Source organism: Nothobranchius furzeri, chromosome 13 (genome assembly GCF_043380555.1).
Source record: "Nothobranchius furzeri strain GRZ-AD chromosome 13, NfurGRZ-RIMD1, whole genome shotgun sequence".
NCBI classification, from domain to species: domain Eukaryota; kingdom Metazoa; phylum Chordata; class Actinopteri; order Cyprinodontiformes; family Nothobranchiidae; genus Nothobranchius; species Nothobranchius furzeri.
Window position 1 is genome coordinate 67,155,572 of NC_091753.1, and position 24,018 is coordinate 67,179,589.

Below are 24,018 nucleotides of genomic sequence, written 5' to 3' on the forward strand. Positions count from 1 at the left end.
CGTTTCAGCCCACTGGGCCTTCGTCAGGGCTCAAAATGTTTGCAGGTCCTCTCACTTCCATGTTAAGAAGGCCAATCAGTGACACCTGCTGAAGCTGGGCAGGTAGACAGCATCGTGATTGGATGACCAATATCGCACAAAAAACACTCTTTTGCATTCTAAACAATCCTATTGTAAGGAGAAATACTTACAAATGTTAAAGGGACTTTACAGAGTTTTGAATTTTTATGCTCGCGATTGCCCCCTCAGGCCAAAAGCATAACAGCAGCTTCAATAGTAGGCTCGTGCACGAGGCGCGCATGCTGTACGTGCACACTCCTTAACGAAAATAACAGCTGAGACTGTCCTGTGTGTGTGTGTGTGTGTGGCCCGGAGGACAGGAGAACGTGCAGCTAATTAATTAAATAATTTGGTTCTGTACCTTTCTCTTCAGCACAGCCGACAAAGGTTTATGATGGGTCAGTCCTCCTGCATGCTCAGATCATTCCCTTCCCTTGCTTGAAAAATTGTTCCAAAATGAAAGTTGAACCCACATCTTTTTTATCTGTGAATTCAAAGACCCTTTTATTTAAAGCTGCTTTTACCTAAATCTTTTATTTTCTTATTTTTAACAAAAATGTTTAATATTTTATCTGTTTATGAAATTTTATAATTTAATTTTTTTCTGCTTTTTCTGTTTTGACATTATGATTTTATAACTTTGATATATTTTGTTTTGATCTATGTGAAGCACTTTGTGATTCTATGTCTGTGATGAGTGCTGCATAAATAAAACTTACTTACTACAATCTTTATCTTTCCAGTTTAGAGATGAATGTTGGCTCATCAGGTTGATAAGCTTCAAAGCACAGAGACTAATGTTAAACGTCACAACATCATATTTTATTTCCAAACAAGGAAGTTCCTAAACTAAAAGTGTGAATGAATAAACTAAGTTATTCAATTCAATTCAATTCAAATTCAATTCAAAACTACTTTATTAATCCCAAAGGGAAGTTAGAGTTTCAGTACACACAATTCTGAGATCAGACATACAGTGGTGTGAAAAACGATTTGCCCCCTTCCTGATTTCTTATTCTTTTGCATGTTTGTCACACAAAGTGTTTCTGATCATCAAATACATTTAACCATTAGTCAAAGATAACACAAGTAAACACAAAATGCAGTTTTGAAATGATGGTTTTTATTATTTAGGGAGAGAAGAAAATCCAAACCTACATTGCCCCCTGAACCTAATAACTGGTTGGGCCCCCCTTAGCAGCAATAACTGCAATCAAGCGTTTGCGATAACTTGCTACGAGTCTTTTACAGCGCTCTGGAGGAATTTTGGCCCACTCATCTTTGCAGAATTGTTGTAATTCAGCTTTATTTGAGGGTTTTCTAACATGAACCGCCTTTTTAAGGTCATGCCATAGGATCTCAATAGGATTCAGGTCAGGACTTTGACTAGGCCAGTCCAAAGTCTTCATTTTGTTGTTCTTCAGCCATTCAGAGGTGGATTTGCTGGTGTGTTTTGGGTCGTTGTCCTGCTGCAGCACCCAAGATCGCTTCAGCTTTAGTTGACGAACAGATGGCCGGAGATTCTCCTTCAGGATGTTTTGGTAGACAGTAGAATTCATGGTTCCATTTATCACAGCAAGCCTTCCAGTTCCTGAAGCAGCACAACAACCCCAGACCATCACACTACCACCACCATATTTTACTGTTGGTATGATGTTCTTTGTCTGAAATGCTGTCTTACTTCTACGCCAGATGTAACGGGACATTTGCCTTCCAAAATGTTCAACTTTTGTCTCATCAGTCCACAAGGTATTTTCCCAAAAGTCTTGGCAATCATTGAGATGTTTCTTAGCAAAACTGAGACGAGCCCTAATGTTCTTTTTGCTTAACAGTGGATTGCATCTTGGAAATCTGCAATGCTGGCCATTTTTGCCCGGTCTCTTTCTGATGGTGGAGTCGTGAACACTGACTTTAACTGAGGCAAAGTGAGGCCTGCAGTTCTTTAGAAGTTGTCCTGGGGTCTTGTGTGACCTCTGGGACGAGTTGTCTCTGCGCTCTTGGGGTAATTTTGGTCGGCCGCCCACTCCTGGGAAGGTTCACCACTGTTCCATGTTGTTGCCATTTGTGGATAATGGCTCTCACTGTGGTTCGCTGGAGTCCCAAAGCTTTAGAAATTGCTTTATAACCTTTACCAGACTGATAGATCTCAATTACTTTTGTTCTCATTTGTTCTTGAATTTCTTTGGATCTTGGCATGATGTCTAGCTTTTGAGGTGCTTTTGGTTTACTTGTCTGTGTCAGGCAGCTCATATTTAAGTGATTTCTTGATTGAAACAGGTGTGGCAGTAATCAGGCCTGGGGGTGGCTACAGAAATTGAACTCAGATGTGAAACACCACAGTTGGGTTATTTTTTAGCAAGGGGGGCAATTACTTTTTCACACAGGGCAATGCAGGTTTGGATTTTGTTCTCTCCCTAAATAATAAAAACCATCATTTCAAAACTGCATTTTGTGTTTACTTGTGTTATCTTTGACTAATGGTTAAATGTGTTTGATGATCAGAAACATTTTGTGTGACAAACATGCAAAAGAATAAGAAATCAGGAAGGGGGCAAATATTTTTTCACATCACTGTACATACATAGACACATGACAAGAATTGGGGACTGTGGTCATTCGCAACCCAAGTCGCGCTATCGTTATAGATCAAGAGGGTTTATATGAGGATAGAGTCAGGGGAGGGAAAAAATGCACTTCAGAGTTACCCTCCACAGGGAGGGAGGGCAGCTTTGCTATGCAAAAAACACCTCAGACAGAAATGCACACAGACTTCAGACATTACACAACATAAGCATCCACTAGGTAGGGAGGTAGGGTTGGGACTCTCCTCACTTCAGTACCTGCAGCCGCATGGAGCAGCGCTCATCACCTCCGTCTGGACAGGGGAGGGAGATTATGGGTTAGAGAGCACAGTGACTCCTAGATACAGTTCCACGGCCTTCACCGGTCACAGTCCCACCCAGGCTGGGATAGGGAGAAAGAGTTTCCATAGCCACGACAGCATTCCACATTTCTTCTGAGGGGGGAGTTATCACTTCAGGCTCACAGGCTCCAAAGGCACTGGTTTCAGATAAAAATTGTTTTGGGTACAGACAGAGATAATTTCCTCTCTGCCTTAGAGTTCTGTTGGTCTACAACCCGTCTAGATCCAATAATGGCGTAATTAATCAGTCCCAGTCCGTGCTGATCCGTCCACTCACTCCTTGATGGTATCCACCTTTTGTGCCAGAGCCTGAATCTCAGCCAAAGTTCCAAGCTAATGACTCATCTCGACAATTATATGAGTTTGTGCGTTCACAGCATGATGCAATCCATTCCTGAGCTCCGGGATTGAGCCAATAGTCCCCGAAAGCTCGTTAATTTTCCGGTAAGCCAGGTAACCGCTCATGCCAAAAAGCAGGAATCCCGACACCAAAATGACGAATATCCTGACATCTTCAGTTTCCTCTACAGACAGTTGAGAGAGGCATATCAGGTTCCACTTTTTCCTGAGTCCATGATAAGCCCAGCTGGCTCTGCCCCAGAGGGGCATCCGGGAACCCCTTCTCCCGTTCTCATCGTTGAAAAAATGTGTCAGTCGTGTTGAGACCAACTGACTGGATCCATTTTTGATCATTTCCAGTTTCCAGAAAAAATGCAGAAAGCGCCGTGCACAGACAGGACAAAGAGCCTTGGGATGAGGAGGGAGAGGAGAGGAGAAAAAAGCGTCTGTACTCTCCCAGAGCCGGAAGAAGAATGGATGGATGAATCACTAAAATTCATTTATGAAAAACGGTTTTTAATTCAATTAAAAAGGGAATAAATTAAAGCATCAAGTGTAACAAAGAAGACAAATCAAACCTTCACTTAAGAAGCCTTCTCTGGATCCAGATGACCCAATGAATTATAGACCAATATCTAACCTTCCATTTTTATCCAAAGTCCTGGAGAAAATAGTGGCCATCCAAGTATGTGAGCATTTAAACACTAATGCTCTGTTTGAGGAATTTCAGTCTGTTTTAGAGAGTATCACAGCACTGAAACTGCATTAGTGAGAGTTACAAATGATATTCTCATGGCCTCAGATAAGAATCTTGTGTCTGTTCTAGTCTTGTTAGATCTCAGTGCTGCCTTTGACACAGTTGATCACAATGTTCTTTTAGAAAGACTTGAACATGCTGTAGGGATCAAAGGAACAGTGCTAGGGTGGTTTAAATCCTACCTGTCTGACAGATTTCATTTTGTAAATGTACATGACAAATCGTCTTCATACTCCAGGGTTACTTGCGGAGTACCACAGGGTTCAGTGCTTGGACCAATTATTTTTACTATATATATGCTCCCAATTGGTAAAATCATTAGACAGCATGGGATAAACTTCCACTGTTATGCTGACGATACTCAGCTATATTTATCCATTAACCCTGATGAACCTAATCGGTTGGGTACATTACAGGCTTGTCTTGAGGACATAAAAAATTGGATGACTCTAAACTTTTTGCTTTTAAATCAAGACAAGACGGAAGTTCTCATCTTTGGACCAGAAATCCAGAAAAGGAAATTGCTTAGCCAATCGCCTGACCTTAATGGCATTACATTAATCTCCGCGAACAAAGCAAGGAACTTTGGTGTTATCTTTGACCAGGACATGTCATTCAAATCTCAGGTTTCACAAGTTTGTAGGATTTCCTTTTTCCACCTTTGGAATATTGCTAAGATTAGAAGCATCCTTTCCAGGAGTGATGCTGAAAAACTAGTTCATGCATTTATTACATCAAGACTGGATTACTGTAATTCATTACTCTCAGGAAGTCCACAGAATGTAGTTAAAAGTCTTCAGCTTGTCCAAAATGCTGCAGCTAGAGTTCTGATGAGAATTAAAAAGAGAGATCATATCTCTCCTCTCTTAGCTTCCCTACATTGGCTGCCTGTTAAATTCAGAATAGATTTTAAGATCCTTCTTCTCACATATAAAGCTCTTAATAATCAAGCTCCATCATACATTAGGAATCTGATTGTTCCATATGTTCCTAACCGAGCGCTTCGCTCTCAGACTGCAGGTCTACTGGTGATTCCAAGAATATCTAAAATTAGGATGGGAGGCAGATCTTTTAGTTATCAGGCTCCTCTCCTATGGAACCAGCTCCCAGCCTTAGTCCGTGAGGCAGACACTTTGTCTACTTTTAAGACTAGGCTTAAAACATTTTTATTTGATAGGGCCTATGGTTAAAATCTGATGTTAGCCTAAATCTGGACAAGTGGGGGAGTAGAGGGAGGTGGAGTGTACAGTCGGTAAAGACGGCTCTCCCTTGCCCTGCCTCCAACATGCCTACATCTAAATAGGATAGATTATCCAGAGTTATCTCTGTAGTTATGCTGCTATAGGCTTAGCCTGCTGGAGGATACACAGACCACTTCTCACACTCTACTGCTTTCTTCTACAGTCTGCTCTTTAACTGTACTATTTTGTGCAATTTCAGCTGTTAACTTTATTTTCTCTGTGTTTTTCTCCCCAGAAGAAGCGACAATGACGTTCTGCTGAGCTGTGGTGGCCTCATGGATGGGGCCATCGACTAGCACACTGCTGCTAACCACTTAAACATTCTCTCTCTCCTGATAATAACTTTTTGGTTTCCTTGACTTTTGTTGTGCTAATACTAGTTTATCCATTTAATTATAGATCCACTAGGATAAATACAATAAAGTTTATCTTTCACCAAATAGAATATTTACTAAGACATCATAATATAACTGTAGACACATTACTTGTCCGTGTGTGTGTGTGTGTGTGTGTGTGTGTGTGTGTGTGTGTGTGTGTGTGTGTGTGTGTGTGTGTGTGTGTGTGTGTGTGTGTGTGTGTGTGTGTGTGTGTGTGTGTGTGTGTGTGTGTCTGCTCTGTCTTCTCGATCCCCAGTGAGTCATGGAGGATGGCTGCTTATACTGAGCCAGGATTCTCTGGAGGTTTCTTCCTGTTAAAAGGGAGTTTTCCTCTCCACTGTCGCTTTATGCTTGCTTGGTATGAGGATTGCTGTATAGTCACTGACACTAGTCAGTGACTTGATGCAATTTGCTGGGTTCCTTATATAGGAAACATTATTTCTGATTGGCTTAATGAACCGACCTGAATTGGAATTTTTATTATGAGAAGTGCCTTGAGACGACTCTTGTCGTGATTTGGCGCTATAAAAATAAACTTGAATTGAATTGAATTGAAATCAAATGCCTACATGCTTGTAAAACACTTGTCATTTTAACCGTGTGTTTAATCAAACTCTAGCTTGTCATGACCTTTCATGCATTTATTCAAATTCAAATAAAAAAATACTTTATTAAAATCCCAGAGGGAAATTAGAGTTTCAGTACACACAATTCTGAGATCAGACATAGGCCTTGTTCGAGTTTAGCAGCGCCTCGCCTGGAAAACAGACGAGAGAAGACAGACGCAGCAGGGGGAGTGGCTGAAAGTCGGCATTTAAGTCGGACAGGTTTCCCTGCATGTGTAGCTCGGGGGTGACGATGGATGAAGATATCGCGTTGAGTTCATACTTGTTTAATTATTTATTTAATTAAATCTGGTGCCTGTTAGCAACCGAAACACATCCTCACGAGCTTGTGGATATCATATATTGTATATGGAGACATGACTGTAATAATAAGTAAAGGTTATCAGCTGTAGGTTTAGTGTGCTCATAGGAAACGTGACAAAAGAACACAAACCACATTCCTCTTTATGGCCCATATAGTTGTCATCATCAACGTTACATGATTTACAGAATACATGTGACCAACTAACATTTTGCATTCAACCACTGGATGTTTGGATCTAAATGTGAACCAATCAGATCTTAGATCAGGTGAGAGCCAGGCGTTTCCCGTCACCCTCTAGGTTTTGCAGCCGGTGGAGAGAAACTGCAGCGCCTTGCTCCAAAGTCTGCGGCCGCCTTGATCTCACGAGGTTATCGTTGCCTACGTATGCATGACGTCAGAGCAAGTCGGCGTCAAGTCGGACACAAAGCTAACCGGCAAGAACCGGCATCACCGCTGATCTAATCTGCGCAGAACTGGCTCATCTCGAATACAGCCATACATACATACATAGACACATGACAAGAATGGTCAACCTAATTGTTGGGTAAAAACTGATATTTTACTGTTAATACTGTCTTTAATGGTTTGACATCTGGAGATTTTAAACGAAGGTTCATTATTCATCCATTTCTATTTCTCTGGGGACAGCTCTAACAGGAAGGACTGACTTTGCCCTCAGTACCAGAACTGGCGCCCCCTTATCAATAGTACTCTGGGTTATGGGCCAGACAGCTCTGTTGTTGTAAAAATTGCACCTGGTGTGCCTTCCTGCCTGAGAGGCTGTGAGAACCTCGAACGTGTGTGTGTGTAAATGTGTGTGTGTGTTTACCATTTTGTGTGCCTGCCTTAATAAATGCTTTCTGAGGGTTTTGTCTGATGAGAGCGAATTGACTACCGACTCGTGTGTATCATTGATCTCTCTCCACTTTGCAAAGTCTAAATTGTTTATTGTTGGTCAATTATTGGTATTGGTTATTGATCAGCTTATTAATATAACCCCTGTGTGTTGAACGTTCCCTCAGGTAACCCTGGATGGGAAATAAAATGACCTAACACTGATAATCATAAACAAAGTAACACCACCAACCATTGGCGTGTTTAGAGTCAACTCATGAGTAGAGCTTGCTTGTTGAGCCTTGTTAGAGTTGGTTTTACCCAACAAGAGCCACCACCATTTCTGCACAGGTGCTTTTCATCACCAATTGGTGTCCATTTTGCTGGTGCTTTCTGGGAGCTGTAGTTCTCAGTGTTGGCGGAGCATTACCACCTCCAATTGGTCAGTTTTAACTCAACAATTGCAATGGTGTTAGAGTGGTTAATAGTCATTAGATAACTTGTTAAATTACATCAAACAAATTATTTTATATCCCTGACATCACACCTTTCTGAGTCACGTAGTGAAGCTCTTCAACACACCAGGTCATGTTTCATCAGAGTTCATTCATTGTCTCATTTAACATCACTGTGAGTCACCATTTATAATCATTAGCCTTTCATCATCATTAATAAAGTAATAAATAGATTTTTATAAACTATATTATTGTCTCTGAGTCAATTTAGAATAGTGTTATTTCCCTGATTAACCAAAGTACCCAGTTTCATCATCAATTAAATATTAAAGGCTCAATAATATTGATAATCCATATTTTTATGGAATATTACATTTAATTGAATCCCTTTATATTTTATTGACAATTTATTAAAAGTATCGACAAATCGTTACAACGGACACTTGTAAAGATGTAACTATCCTGTTTTTAAACTTGGGTCTATTTAAATGATGCGGTAAGGTTCAACTGCTACAGAAAAAAGGTCATCTCCACCAATTGGAAAACTGTGAAGATACTCCAAGCTATATTCCAAATGCTTTATAACTCCAGAAATGAATAATTGATTTGCTCGTAACCTCTCTGTTATAGTATGTGGTGAGTAAATGGATTAAGGTCTGCTCCTACTTACAGTTGACGACTACGTTCACATATTTAACATCAGGCATGGCCACATCGTTGCTGGCCTTGCACTCATAGCGACCAGCCTGGTTCCTCGTGATGCCAATAACATCCAGGTACTCTTCTCCACCCAGCGGCTCAGCTGCAGTCAGAGGCACAGAGATGCAGAGTGACAAAAAGTTAAAGTAGTAACTAGAGCAGGACAAAGTGAGTGGAACATAGAGAACATTAAAGAAAAATCCATTCAAAAAAGAAAGAGACATTTTCTAAATGTGAAACTTAAAACCTGGAACTTGCTGAAACCTTGGTAAAATGGACACAGATTAGATCATTTACAAATTTCTGAAGAGTAAAATACTGAGAGATTAAGGTGTTGAGCTCAGATGATTTTAGTTCCAGTAGTAATACAATAGCCTAAGACGAAAGCACTCCCAGTGTAGCTTATTTGCTACATCAACACCCGATCTTTGTTATTATTGCCCATGTTTCCACCTTCCAACCTGAAATACAGTATCTGCCTGTAACTAAAGTCAATCAAAGAGGGAAGTGCAGTGTCCCGTGTCCTTGCCCTATTGACTACCAGATGGCTGACGGTGAGCCAAGCACCCAGGTGGAAGGATTCTCCAGCTGCTTACTTTCATCATGACATCGATGACTGTATAACGCTCCTGGGCCTTTGCAGGTATGAGAGGAACCAACTGGTGGGGTTTGAAGGAGCACGTTTTTGATAGAAACAAGACAGCAGAGGTGTGAATGAAATGTGGTTTAAAAAACTGGATGTAAATAAGTAACCTACTGATACAAATAATGTAATAATTATAGCAAATTACCTTTAAATCAATTCAGTTTATTTACATAGCATGTACCATTTTGTAATAAACTGTCAATAAAATATAAAGGTATTCAATAAAATATAATACTCCATAAAATATGGATTATCAATAATATTGAACCTTTAATGTTTGATTGATGATAAAACTAGGTACTTTGGGTATGCCAGGGAACCAACACTTTATAATAATTGGACACAGAGACAAAAATATAGTTTCTAAAAATCTATTTATTATTATATTTCTACCACTAATGACCATATGAATGATTATCAATGATGATTTAAGGCAATATCAACTGAGACAATAATCAAACTTTAATGAAACATGATCTTATATTTTATTAAAAGTCTAATTAAATATCTTAGAGAGGATTTGATGTCTGGGTTTATAAAAATAGTCTGGCTGAACTTAGGAGTGTCCATCCATCCATCCACCCATTCTCTTCTGTTTATCTAGAGTCAGGTTGCGGGGGCAACAGCTTAAGTCGAGAAGCCCAGATTTCCCTCTCCCCAGCCACTTGGGCCAGCTCTTCCCTGGGAACCTCAAGGCATCCCCTGGCCAGGCAAGAGATATAGTCCCTCAGACGTGTCCTGGGTCTCCCTTTAGGTCTCCTCCCAGTTGAACGTGCCCGGAAAACTTCCCAAAATGCTCCAGCTTCCCCTCACTTGTGAACAAGACCCTGAGATACGTACTTAAACTCCTCCACTTGGGGCAAGACTGCATCCCTGGCCCGGAGAAGGCATTCTACCCTTTTCTTACTTAAAAGAGAAAATCAGTAGTTTTTCCTTTTAGTCTCTGGAAATATCCATCAAAACATTGTTAAAAATGAATAAAAGGATGTCTAGTTGTTGAAAAATACTGGCGACTTCTTACCATATAACAATAAAAACCAGGTCTAATGTTCATAAGGTGCGGGTCTAGCCTCTTTGGGGGACGCCACGTTTGCTTCTGGCCAGCTTGGGGTCCTGCGCCTGTTGATGAAGTCACTACAGATCACTGGCTACAAGCAACGTTACTTCATTGTAGTGTATTCTACAGATGTATTTTGGGGTTTAATTATGATCAATAAGATTTGATGATTCCATATAACTATAGAATATCAACCTGATTGATCCTTGAATATTTAACCAGAAGAATTAAGATTCTTTGATTATTCGGGGATCGTAAGTACACTTCGTATTAATTCAGACAGAGTCAAGTATGTAATTAAAATAAACTTCATTTTCCAGAGTAATTATAAACATGACAAGCTATGAATTCTGATGTGTGATGGAATGTGATGTGTGAATGGAATGTGGTGATGGGTGATCAGAACCTTTGTATCTGAAAGAAACTGAGTTCTGGGGTGTAAAGAGTTTGGTCTGCTATTACTAGAAAGTTGGTTATTTATAAAACCACATCAGACGCAATCTTGCTGTGTCTGCATACTCCTGAGGAGACTCTCTTTTGGATCCGAGATGTCGGGGGTCGGGTCACCCCAAGGTACCGAAGTTCGTAGTAAAACCGCAGTATGACCAGGTCAGTCCAGAACCGTCTCCAGGTCACAACAAACAGGTGAACTAATTTTGAGTCTCAAATGGTTGGACTCTTAAGGAGTCTTGCTGTCAGCTTTGCAGTGTGCATAAAGGTTTTGACTGTGTGTCAGAGATGTTTCAAAGAGGCTGATTCCAGATTGGCCACTCCAGATTCTCAGCTGGAAACAAACTCCACTCGGCTCAATGAACTGAATAACTCGGGAAGTGATCTAAGTTTTATTATTCTTATGTTATGATTTTATGGCAAATCACAACCTGCCATGTTAAAAGGGTTTTACCAAGCAAACCTCAGAACACTCTTCCTTCAGATAAAAGATGCTTTGATTTGTGGATAAGAAAACTTTATGTGCAGTGACGTTAACTTTAGCCTTGTGATAGGCACGTGTGTATGAATGTATAAACTTGTCAAGTGATTATCAGAGAAATGAATATTGCAAGGACATTCATTTCATCCATATTAATTTAAGCACAGATTAATCAAAACATTTCATTTAACACCTTGTTGTCCATTTATTATATGATTATTTAAAGGGGCATTATGGAAGTTTGACAGCCAAAACATGTATATAAATAATAAATGTCTTCTTCGTACATTCTCCTGCAACGCCCTGGTCCTGTAGAATAAGCCCTGGCATTTTTACTGTGATTGCCTGTTTTTCTGTAAAATCACAGAAAAAGAGAGCTGCTCGGGTCGAGCAGGCTGCTTCATGCGTGTTCACGCCCAGACATCGCCGTAGTATTTCCTATCAGTAGCTTTAGCAGCAGAGAGTGAGGTAGTGCCAACTCAGCGACTTTGTCACTGTTCCTAACGCCTAGTGATGAACCTAGCTACATTTCTGAGGACCCTTAGCTACTTTCCTCTAGATATTTCCTGCAAATTAGCAACAAAATAGCCATTTTCACTCCGAACCGTTCTTTGAACGTTGTTTTAGCTGTAATCAAGGATCACCAGATTGAGTGAATGCTGACGCGTTTGGCTGCCGCTGCTCACCGGTAAACTTTGATTTGATTTGATTTTATATGTTGGACTGACACTATCGGATTGTTGACTGGACTGTGGATATCTATATCAATCCTAACCTCTATTATGTGGACCAACACTATTCACGTGTGGTCCGCACTCATCTGGATTTTATCATTCATCTTCCACCGACCTGCTGCAGGCTTCCTGCAGTACACTGCCGCTGAGCTCCTCAGGATTCGCCACCTCCCTGGATCTCCGCCGGCTTCACTGCACCTCGACCCGGACATTTCTCATCTTCTCCGTCGGAGATATGTCCACCGCAGCTCACGCAAGAATTTCCACTACCACAACTCTGCTTTAATCAATTCTTTCTGGTCCACCACTCGCCGTCGTCCTCACAAGAACTCATACCGCCGAACAGCTGATCACTCAGGGTTTCCCTTACATAGGCGTAGCAGTGGCGGGCCGCCACGCCTACAAGATCCCAAGGTTTATTTATTTACTTTTTTGCGCAGTTTCCCGAAGAAGCAGCGGGAACTACTATGTTGTCGCTTGTGATCACAGCCGGCAGGCAGCAAGGAGGAGCAGGCAGGGCAGGGTGAAGTTACAGCGTAAGTTACTGAGTTTAAAATGAGAAAGGTAGCAGTGGATATAATGCTTTTTGGTTTACATGTTTCAATAGCGTTAAGATAAACGAGTGTTGACGGTCTTGACAGGGTTTCCTCCAGTGCTTATTAGGCCAGGTTCTCCTCCCCCCACCAGGCTAATCATCACTTATTCATGTAAAATTTATTTATTTTTTCATGTCTGATTTTAACCGCATCTAATACTGTATTACGGCGTGAGCGCAACAGCGACAACTTAAGATCGATGTGTGAGCAGCTTGAGAGGACGGGTGTTTCATCTGAACCCTTAAAACCTCCAGCAGGCTACACTGCACCATTGACGTGTAGCGCGTGGCGCTAACAACGTAGCGACGTGACATGTCTCGGAGAAAGCGTAAAAACACGTTCGACGCTTCTTCTGAAGCGGGAAAATAACACCGCAGAGCAAGACGTCGCCTCGGCTCGTTCACAGCCGAGCCGGACTGAGCTCGATAACATTGACCCAGCACAACCACTGGGTCGTTGGAGCTGCCCCGTGACTGCCTGATGGAAAACCAGCGGGTTTCATCAGATTCGTAGTTTCTTGTTTTTGCTGGGGACCCCCTGTATTTTACCGCTCCCTCCTGCAGTCTTCCCCTATTAACATTTAAAATGATTCTGTAAATCCGTGTATCAATAGAAAAAATCTCTTTCTCTGCCAGCTGCAGTAAATGTAGTCTCCAAATAATAAATAGGAGGTGCATTTGTATCTACTTCGATCTGCATTAGTGATATTTTCAGCACCAAAACAATGAAGCAAAGAAACAGATGCCTGAGTTTGTTAGTAATTTTATTTATTAGGTGCATCTGACCTGTTCTATTTTTCTCTGAAATGAGATCAAATCAGTGCTTCTATGGGTTGTCTCCAATCTGCACTGGAAATTTTTCCTTTATTTATAGACGTGTCAATGGACCTACCCCCACTATCATTGGATTAATCTACCACCCCCCTAACGCTGGGGACACACCGGCCGCGGAAGTGCCGCGAAGCGCCTAGAAGCGAATCGCTCACGAAATTCGGCCGCTGCTCGCCGCTCCTCAGTTCAGATCAGACGCGCCCCAGTCGAGGCGCGCCTCGGCTCAGCTGTAGTTTTTCTTTTAAACACTTGGTGTCCTCCATTTCCTCTCTGCCTTTTCTCAGCTCTTTTCCTCTATGTTTGAGTGTTTGTACGTGTGTGTGTGTGTGTGTGTGTGTGTGTGTGTGTGTGTGTGTGTGTGTGAACCTATGGTATGAGTTGTTTCTGCCAGTTGAATCTCTTGGAACCCGCTCCAATTCTGCAGCTGTATCCTAGCAGTTTCTTCTGAAATGGGTACGTAAATAATCATGTTTTTCGGGGGTCGTACAGCTCCTTGTGTTTCTCAACTTCCATAATTCATTTAAAGTCATCCATCTTAACTGCTTGCCTCAGACTTTCTGCCTCTCTGTCCTGTTTGCTCCGGTGAAAAGACACCCAAAACCACACCCCCCTTCACGTGGTCACACACGCACACAAGTTCGATGTGTGTGCGTGTTCGTGTGGTTTTTCTGCAGTGTCTGTTTATGAACACATTTGACTATTGCGGAATTTTATTTTGAAATGCTTTATTTTGTTAACTTTACCAGCCTGCCTCTTATGTCTAGGTTTGACTTCCTGCCAGAATTGACGCGATTCACCCGCGGCTCACGAAAAAAATAGAGCCGACGCGGAAATGATCGCTGCATGGCGTGGGCTGGAGCACCGGCGCGCGCCGGCGCAAGACGATTCGCGGCACTTCGGCGGCCGATGTGGTCTATAGAATAGCTTAACAAGGGCGCCGAATGAAGGCAGTCCCATTTTCGCGGCGCTTCCGCGGCCGTTGTGTCCCCGGCGTAAACCTCACAAAGACTTTCTGTCAGAAGTCTCACTCATTTATCTACGCTCTCATCTAATGTTATAGTGCTTGGAGATTTTAACATACACATGGACAACAGCTATCTTCCCCTCACCAAAGACTTTTCATCCTGCCTGGACAGCCTTGTATTTAATCAGCACATCAACTTTCCAACTCACTCCAAAGGACACTGCCTGGATCTGCTGTACTGCTCTGGTCTCACCCCTCTTAACTGTGCAGCTGATGATCTCCACATCACTGATCACTATTTTATTTGTTTCAATATTGTAACCCAGCTTTCTTTTACCAAACCAACCCGGCTCATTTCTTTTAGGAATATAAAGGACATCAATATCAACACTTTATCCTCCCATGTTGATAATATTCAGCTACCGGACAATCTCTCCTCTCCTGATGACCTGGCTGCTCTCTACAATGACCTGCAGTACACTGCCGCGGAGCTCCTCAGGATTCGCCACCTCCCTGGATCTCCACCGGCTTCACTGCACCTCGACCCGGACATCTCTCATCTTCTCCGTCGGAGATATGTCCACCGCAGCTCACGCAGGAATTTCCACTACCACAGCTCACATTTTAAACTCCCTTGCTCCAGTTAAAACCCATTCTGTTACTTTCTGTCAGTCTGCTCCCTGGTTTTCCCCTCAACTCCGGACACTGAAAACCAAATCCAGGTAGCTTGAACGCCTCTACAGAAAAACTGGTCTCACCATTCACAAAGAACTATATAAAAATCATATGACTCAATATAAGGACTTAATTATACTAACCAAACAACAGTATTACTCCTGTCTAATCAACTCCAATCGAGGCAACACTAAGTCATTGTACTCCATTATCAATAAAATTCAGCGGCCATCCCATACTCTGCCCCCACACGTGCTCTACTGCTACTTGTAATGCCCTTCTTCTGTTCTTCAACGAAAAAATAATAAACATTCACCGTGCAATCAACCAAAGCATCCCCCCTACCTCCCCATATGATCCTCCCGAACCAACACAGTTATTTTCCATTTTCCAACTTCCCAGTGATTCTGAGATATCAGATATTATGTCATGGACCGAGTTCAGAAGACCCGTGAAGACGCCAACACAGTAAAAATATATTAAAAAGTCTTTATTTAATGCAGAGGTACCTGGAGGGCAAGGCTGAGGCAGGTTCAGAGGCAGGCTAAGGTCAAAGTGGCAGGCAGAGAGCAAGGCAGGGGTCAGGCAAAAAACAAGGTCCAGAGGCAAAGATCAGGCAGGGTGGATGGCTGGAGAACTACTGGCAAGGCTGTAATAATCTGGCATCTGTTGACTGGATGGCTGGTTCTTTTATGGCAGGGGAAGCAGGTGAATGGGATGAGGCTGATTACAGGAGCAGGTGGAATGAATGGAGCTGATTGAAGCTGACAGAGGTTGCTGGGGAAAGCAGGGCTTGGCTGGAGCTTGGTGAGAGGAACCAGGTGAGCTGAATGAAGGTATAATGAGGAAGTGGAAGAGGGCGAAGGATGGGAGTCATGACAGAACCCCCCCCCCTCAAGGGCGGATACCAGATGCCCACAGGAAACCAGAGCAGGGCGGGAGGAGGGGGACCAGGAAGGAGGGCCAGAAGAGTCAGGGGGGCCGGCGACGGGGAACCAGGAGCTGGGACTGTTGGAGCCTGGGGGGCCGGCGACGGGGAACCAGGAGCCGGGACTGCGAGAGCCTGGGGGGCCGGCGACGGGGAACCAGGAGCCGGGACTGCGAGAGCCTGGGGGGCCGGCGACGGGGAACCAGGAGCCGGGACTGCGAGAGCCTGGGGGGCCGGCGACGGGGAACCAGGAGCCGGGACTGCGAGAGCCTGGGGGGCCGGCGACGGGGAACCAGGAGCCGGGACTGTAGGAGTGTGGTGATAGAGGACACTGGTGGACGAGGACCAAGAGGGGACACAGACTCTGGGACTTGAGGGGACACAGACTCTGGGACTTGAGATTAGGGAGCTTGAGACTGGGGAGCTTGAGAGCAGGAGGGGTCCTCTTCAGAGCAGGGGCAGGAGGGGTCCTCTTCAGAGCAGGGGCAGGAGGGGTCCTCTTCAGAGCAGGGGCAGGAGGGGTCCTCTTCAGAGCAGGGGCAGGAGGGGTCCTCTTCAGAGCAGGGGCAGGAGAGGTCCTCTTCAGAGCAGGGGCAGGAGAGGTCCTCTTCAGAGCAGGGGCAGGAGAGGTCCTCTTCAGAGCAGGGGCAGGAGAGGTCCTCTTCAGAGCAGGGGAAGGAGAGGTCCTCTTCAGAGCAGGGGCAGGAGAGGTCCTCTTCAGAGCAGGGGCAGGAGAGGTCCTCTTCAGAGCAGGGGCAGGAGAGGTCCTCTTCAGAGCCTGGAGGCGTCGACCCTTGGACTGGAGCCCCTTGGACTGGCTGGGCCGGAGGCCCTTGGACAGGCTGGGCCGGGAACGGGGCTTCTTGGACCTCATCCGTCGAAGCAGGATGCGATGCGTCCTCTGAGACCACCGCCAGAGTAGGGTGCGATGCGTCCTCCGAGACCACCGCCAGAGCAGGGTGCGATGCGTCCTCCCAGACCACCGCCAGAGCAGGGTGCGATGCGTCCTCCCGGACCACCGCCAGAGCAGGGTGCGATGCGTCCTCCCGGACCACCGCCAGAGCAGGGTGCGATGCGTCCTCAGAGACCACCGCCAGAGCAGGGTGCGATGCGTCCTCCCGGACCACCGCCAGAGCAGGGTGCGATGCGTCCTCCCGGACCACCGCCAGAGCAGGGTGCGATGCGTCCTCCCGGACCACCGCCAGAGCAGGGTGCGATGCGTCCTCCCGGACCACCGCCGGAGCAGGGTGCGATGCGTCCCCCGGGACCACCGCCGGAGCAGGGTGCGATGCGTCCCCGGGACCACCGCCGGAGCAGGGTGCGATGCGTCCCCCGGGACCACCGCCGGAGCAGGATGCGATGCGTCCCCCGGGACCACCGCCGGAGCAGGATGCGATGCGTCCCCCGGGACCACCGCCGGAGCAGGATGCGATGCGTCCACCGGGACCACCGCCGGAGCAGGATGCGATGCGTTGGAGGGTTCTGGGGAAGGTGACCACCTCTCACAGCAGGTCAGACCCTCCGTGGCGACATCCTTGAGTGCAGACCCATATACCCTCCGGACATAAAGGTAGTAATTACCAAGTGCTGGGACCGCTATCAACTCTGGATGGGTGGAGAAGATGACATTTAACCTATCAGCCGCCCGCAGACGTAAGTGGGGGCAGGTAGGCTTGGAAAAGACCTCCCACACAGCCTCCTCGACCATCTGCATCATCCCCTGAACAATCTCCTCCGTCGGGACTGGTCCAGAAGCAGAACATGAGGTGCCGTCCGTGGAACCCGCCGACACCAGCACGGGAGAAGGATTAACCCTCTTATCAGCTCCAGAAAACCTCCGGGACCGCCGCCGTCGTGACCTGACAGGAGGGGTTTGAGGCTGGAGCGGCGTGGTCATGAACCCGCTGCACAAGAAGTTTGCAGCAGGCCTGGACAGAGGAGTGGAGCCTCTGCGTGGCTCTGGCCTGAAGGCCAGCCGCGTTCCCCAGAACGGTGACTCCTGCTCCTTCTCTAGCTCCATAAACTCCAGGAGCGTGAGATCCTCCATGACAGGTACGATGAAAAAAAAAGAAGAAAAAAAATACTCCAAGTGCTGTGTCAGCGTTGGGTCAGATTTTTGGCCAGATTATTCTGTCAGGAACCGAGTTCAGAAGACCCGTGAAGACGCCAACACAGTAAAAATATATTAAAAAGTCTTTATTTAATGCAGAGGTACCTGGAGGGCAAGGCTGAGGCAGGTTCAGAGGCAGGCTAAGGTCAAAGTGGCAGGCAGAGAGCAAGGCAGGGGTCAGGCAAAAAACAAGGTCCAGAGGCAAAGATCAGGCAGGGTGGATGGCTGGAGAACTACTGGCAAGGCTGTAATAATCTGGCATCTGTTGACTGGATGGCTGGTTCTTTTATGGCAGGGGAAGCAGGTGAATGGGATGAGGCTGATTACAGGAGCAGGTGGAATGAATGGAGCTGATTGAAGCTGACAGAGGTTGCTGGGGAAAGCAGGGCTTGGCTGGAGCTTGGTGAGAGGAACCAGGTGAGCTGAATGAAGGTATAATGAGGAAGTGGAAGAGGGTGAAGGATGGGAGTCATGACATATTATCCACAAGTCAAAGCCTTCTACCTGCCTTCTCGACCCCCTTCCCACGGCCTTGGTTAAATCCTGCCTCCCCTCCCTGCTCCCTCTCGTCTCCGCTCTCATACACACATCCCTTTCCTCCGGTATTGTTCCCTCTATCTTCAAAACTGCTGCAGTTACTCCAATACTTAAAAAACCTGGTTTGGATCCTAACATTTTTACTAATCTCCGCCCCATCTCCAACCTACCCTCTGTCTCCAAAGTTTTAGAAAAAATAGTCGCTACCCAGCTCCACACCCATCTGACACTAAACTCCTTCTATGAACCCTTCCAGTCCGGTTTCCGCCCACTTCACAGCACAGAAACAGCCCTCCTCAAAATAACTAACGATCTCCTCATTGCTGCTGATTCCGGTCTACTATCCATCCTGGTCCTCCTTGATCTGAATGTGGCCTTTGACACAATATCTCATTCCATTCTCCTCCATAGGTTATCTTCCATTGGCATTGCTAACATCCCACTTCAGTGGTTTCAGTCCTACCTATCAGGTCACACTCAGTTCATTACTATCAAATCCTCCTGCTCACAGCCCTCTTCTGTCTCTTCTGGTGTGCCCCAGGGCTCTGTCCTGGGGCCCCTCCTTTTCATTATATACATCTTTCCCCTTGGCAATATCTTCTGCAGATTCAATATTCATTTTCATTGCTTCGCGGATGACACCCAGCTCTATTTGTCCAGTAAGCCAAATTCTGCACTTCTTCCCTCCTCCCTCATCACCTGCCTTCAAGAAATAAAATCCTGGTTCAGTTTTGAACTTCCTGAAATTAAATACAGACAAAACAGAACTTCTTTTGGTTGGTACCAAGAACACCCTCTCAAAATTTGACAGTTTCTCTCTCACAGTTGATAATACTTCAGTTTCCCCCTCTCCCCGGGTCAAGAGTCTGGGTGTCATTCTAGACAGCACACTATCCTTCCAATATCACATCAATAGCATCACACGGTCAGCTAATTTCCATCTTTGTAACATTAATCGTCTTCGCCCCTCCCTTGATGTCCACTCTACTTCTATTCTTGTCCATAGTCTGATTACATCACGTATCAATTATTGCAACTCTCTTCTCTCAGGCCTCCCTCAGAAAACCTTCCGTAAGCTCCAGTTGGTTCAGAATGCAGCAGCACGCATCATTACTAAAACTCCCATCTCCATGTCTCATCACATCACCCCCATCCTCAAACAACCCCATTTGCTACCAGTGCACACCAGGATTAATTACAAGATTCTCCTTCTCACCTTCAAGGCCATCCATAACCTTGCCCCTCACTACCTCACAGATCTCGTTCACGTCGTCACCTCATCCCGTTCCCTCAGGTCCTCCTCCTCCATTCATCTCTCTGTGCCCTCCTTTCATCTCAGCACCATGGGGAGTAGAGCCTTCAGCTGCACCGCTCCCAAACTCTGGAACTCCCTTCCCCCTCTCATCAAGAACATTAACTCATTCACAGAATTCAAAAAAACAACTTATAACTCACCTCTTCATAACCACATATCAGCTTTGAATTTTAGAGTCCTTGTTTGTTCATGTTTACGTATGTTTACTTAAGCCTGGTTTATGCTTCTCCGTCAGCTCCGCAAGGGACAGACACGCACGGATTGACAGAAGCGTTCTGCTCTTTTACTTCTCCGTCTCCTGGAGAGTGTTGCAAAGCAATTGCCTGGCAGGACCACAGAGGGCATAGCGCAGTTCTGTGGTATCCTGTCATGTATCGGTCCAAGATTGTGTATTTATATTGTGTTTTATGTGTATATAAGAGACTTTTAACACGGACATATTTGTCTCATTCTCCCACCGCTTCATGCGCTCCCCACCTCTAAACCCACATTTCCTGTCATTTCCGTCCACTAATAAAACGCTTGCTGCGCATCTTTTCACTCCTCCAGTCACGGGAGGATGAAACGTTCATATTTTTAGAGTTTTTTCGTGAGGTATTCTTCAAGCTTCTCCATGTCTGCCGCTAGTTATCCTCGGCTCTCTTTGCAATGGCGGCGCTGTAAACAACAGCCTGACTAATCACAAGCTTGCGTAATCCGTCTCGTTCGACGGATGTTTAAAAATGTAGGCTCGACTCCGCACGTACTTGCGTGCCTGCCGGAGCCCTACGCAAGGACGGATAATGGCGTTGCGTGTCTCCGCACTGACGCAGACGGAGAAGCATAAATCAGGCTTCACTGAATAATTTGTGTTTTTATTCTGTACAGTGTCCTTGAGTGACCAGAAAGGCGCTTTTAAATAAAATGTATTATTATTATTATTATTATTATTATTATACATATTACAGATGCCAAATATGTCACTGGTGCTGTAGCTCACCTGGTGAGATGTTGGACTCTCGTGCAGGAGACCTGGGTTTGATTCTGGGTGTGAACATAGAGTATTTAGAGTTTCTTTTTTTACATTAATGGTATATTTTTTTAAAGTAAGATGCCCAAATTTTTATTTGAGACTCTCCGAACGGCATTGAATTCACAGAAAAAAAAGATATGGGTTCAACTTTCATTTTGGAACAGTTTTTCAAGCAAGGGAAGGGAATGATCTGAGCATGCAGGAAGACTGACCCATCATAAACCTTTGTCGGCTGTGCTGAAGAGAAAGGTACAGAACCAAATCATTTATTTAATTAATTAATTAATTAGCTGCACGTTCTCCTGTCCTCCGGGCCACACACACACATACACACACACACACACACACACACACACACGGTATTTTTGTTAACTCATTCACTGCCAATGACGACTAAAGTCGTCATTTGCATTTTTTTACTGATTGAAAATCGGAACGAGCCCCCGCGCTGAGAGAACAAACATCTCAGCCCCGATCTTCATCCGCATACGTCACATGTCACGTGATCAGGAAGCAGAACATCAATGTGTTAGGACAGGGATTCCCAAAGTGTGGTGCACGCACCCCTGGGGGTGCGCGAGCTGCCGCTAGGGGATGCGCGAGGTGAAAAGTGTAATGGCTGCGGAGCTCAGAGAAGTCTGTCATATGTCACCATTATTGTAGAAACTCATTTGTGGGTGGGCCAAAGAAAAAGTAAGTGGGCCCAATAAATGTAATTGAAAACAAGTATATTTTTGCGCGCGTGTCCTCCACATGTGCCCATAGCTTCATAATAACAATGCGTCCAGCTTCAGCACTCTGGCCTGCGCACGCCGATATGTTCCGTATTTGATCATTTTTAACGGTGTTGGAGAAATCTGAAGGTGGTGAGTCATTCTGGCAGATTGTAATTAACACCTGTCTCATGCAGGTGTTCTGACGTTGTAAACCTCACACACAGAACATTGTGGATGTAACAAAATAACAAGAAATGATTCCCATTCAGGATATTAACAGCGCGCTGAAGATCTGAAGTTCAGAGTGCGTCTGTCAGAGGTCAGACGCGTTCCAGCGGAACCACGGCTCACGGGTGCACATGTGAGCACATCTGGGCTGGGCAGAAGGAATTTTACAACATTGGTTTAAATAGCGCGAGACGCGGTGACTTGAGCGGCTGTGCCGCGCGCGCGTGCGCGCACGCACACACACACACACAGATTCAATAAGCGCACACGCTGCTTTAACTCCGGTGCCGTCAGACTGAAGGCAGAAATGAACGCTGCCTCCACCGTGATAAAAACTTTTAAGAGGTTATTTTTCATTCAAGGTCGAATTAAGATATTAGCTTCTGGGATGAGTCGGGTCCGCTCCAGCCAGTGACTCCTCATGAACCTGACCACATCTCATGTTACTGCAGCATGTTATTCCAGTCAGCGTGACAGCGGATCACAGATTCAGCCACACCATAAAACAGCAATAAGTCGGTCTGAGGTAAAAGTGAACATCATGGCTATATCTTGTCCCCTATCAGTAGCGGTTTTAGGCACGGGCAGACAGGGCAGTTGCCCGGGGCGGCATTTTTTCATGACACAAAAGGGGCGCACAAGCGCTGAGTTAAAAAAAAAAAAAAAAAGGAAATCTGCACCGCACCGAGGTTTTCTATTATCTGTCATATGACAGTGTCTGGATTGGAAACAGCAAGTTGGCGCCCCCTGCAGCTGCAGGCGCTCCGTGCACCGTGTGTGTATGAAGAAGAGGTAGGGGAGGGGTGCGGCGGGGGAATTCACCTCTGGGTGGGTCCAAATCAAATCAGCGGGTTGGGGCTGAAACAACTGTATCAACATGGCTAAAGTCGATCACATCTTGATGTTCTTCCACATTTCATTCATAATATCATAAACACAGGCCTATCATTCTTTCAGGTGTTTCTGAATTGTGTGAAATGGCCGAATAAAAAAAGGAAAAACAAAACGATTTTGTGGTCACCCCCCCATCAAGGTCAAATTGTTTAGTCCTGACTAAAGGAAACTTATTGAGTCAAGAGCCAAACAGAAGAGATGAACATAAAAAGGCTAAAACCAACAGGTGCCCAATTCAGGAATAAAAAAGAAAAAAAGAGGAGAAAGATAAAGGTATGTACGCTCTCATGATGCATGTTTTCAATTTTTTGAACCAGTTAACTGGGATTTTAACGGTTAAATTCGGTCAACTAGTTGCTAACAGAGCTAATAGGGCTGAAATATTGAAACGAATATTCAAATTGTTCGAAAAAATTCCTTGAATCGTTTTTTACTGATTCAAACTAGGATTTGCTAAATGCTCGCTGCAGCCTGTGGCCTGCCTGAACAACAACAAACACATGTTGATCATGTTCACATGATAATAAATAAAACAACACTACAAGCAGAAGAAAACACCCCAGTCACCACTAACTATCCTGTTTATTTATTGCAGATGGCTGCACTGATTATTTTTTACCTGGTTTGTTCTGTATAAGTTGGCATTTTTGGTAGTCTACAGTTTTTTTTATGTCAGTTTAAATTACAATTTCAGAGGCAATTGTAAAATATTATGGATCATGATAAAGATCTATTGGAGATCTACCCCTACTTTTGGACTGCTCTGCCAGTCACTGTGGCTCAAGCTGAGAGGAGCTTTTCAAAACTTGATCAAGTCATACCTTAGGTCACCTATGTTTCAGGGGCGGCTCACTAACCTGGCTCTGATTAGTATCAGTCACTCAGTAGGGGAGCAGATTTCATATGATGACATTATTGATGACTTTGCATCAAGGTTAGGTTTTAATTTTAGTTTGTGTTTTCTGTTCTAAGTGCAGTGCTGTAGTGATTATCTTTAGTTTGTTATGTGTGAAATATTTTTGCTATTTAGAATATTTATTATATATTATGTGCATATATTCTTAATATTTAGTTAGTTTAGTTGTTTTTGTATATTTGATTCTATATATTTTGATACAGTATATAATGTATATTGCTTTACATTCTGACAACTTCATAGTAATTAATATAAATATGTGCAACTTAGAAAAATGAATGTTCAATAGTCGTTCTAATAAAACATGCCTGTTT

General features: G+C 44.6%; 1 protein-coding gene across 4 annotated transcripts in view; it reads right to left on the reverse strand.

Moving 5' to 3' along the window:
* lsamp (limbic system associated membrane protein) overlaps positions 1–24,018 on the reverse strand; it is a 293,654-nt gene that overhangs the window by 67,607 nt on the left and 202,029 nt on the right. For 3 of the 4 annotated variants that reach the window (XR_011516122.1, XM_070543805.1, XM_070543804.1), the window contains one exon: positions 8,587–8,718. The exons of the other annotated variant lie outside the window; for it this stretch is intronic. Coding sequence is in view for 2 of the 3 variants with exons in the window: in XM_070543805.1 (XP_070399906.1) it covers positions 8,587–8,718 (132 nt within the window). In the remaining variant the exon portion in view is untranslated. The remainder of the gene's footprint in view (positions 1–8,586; positions 8,719–24,018) is intronic. 4 annotated transcript variants of the gene reach the window in all.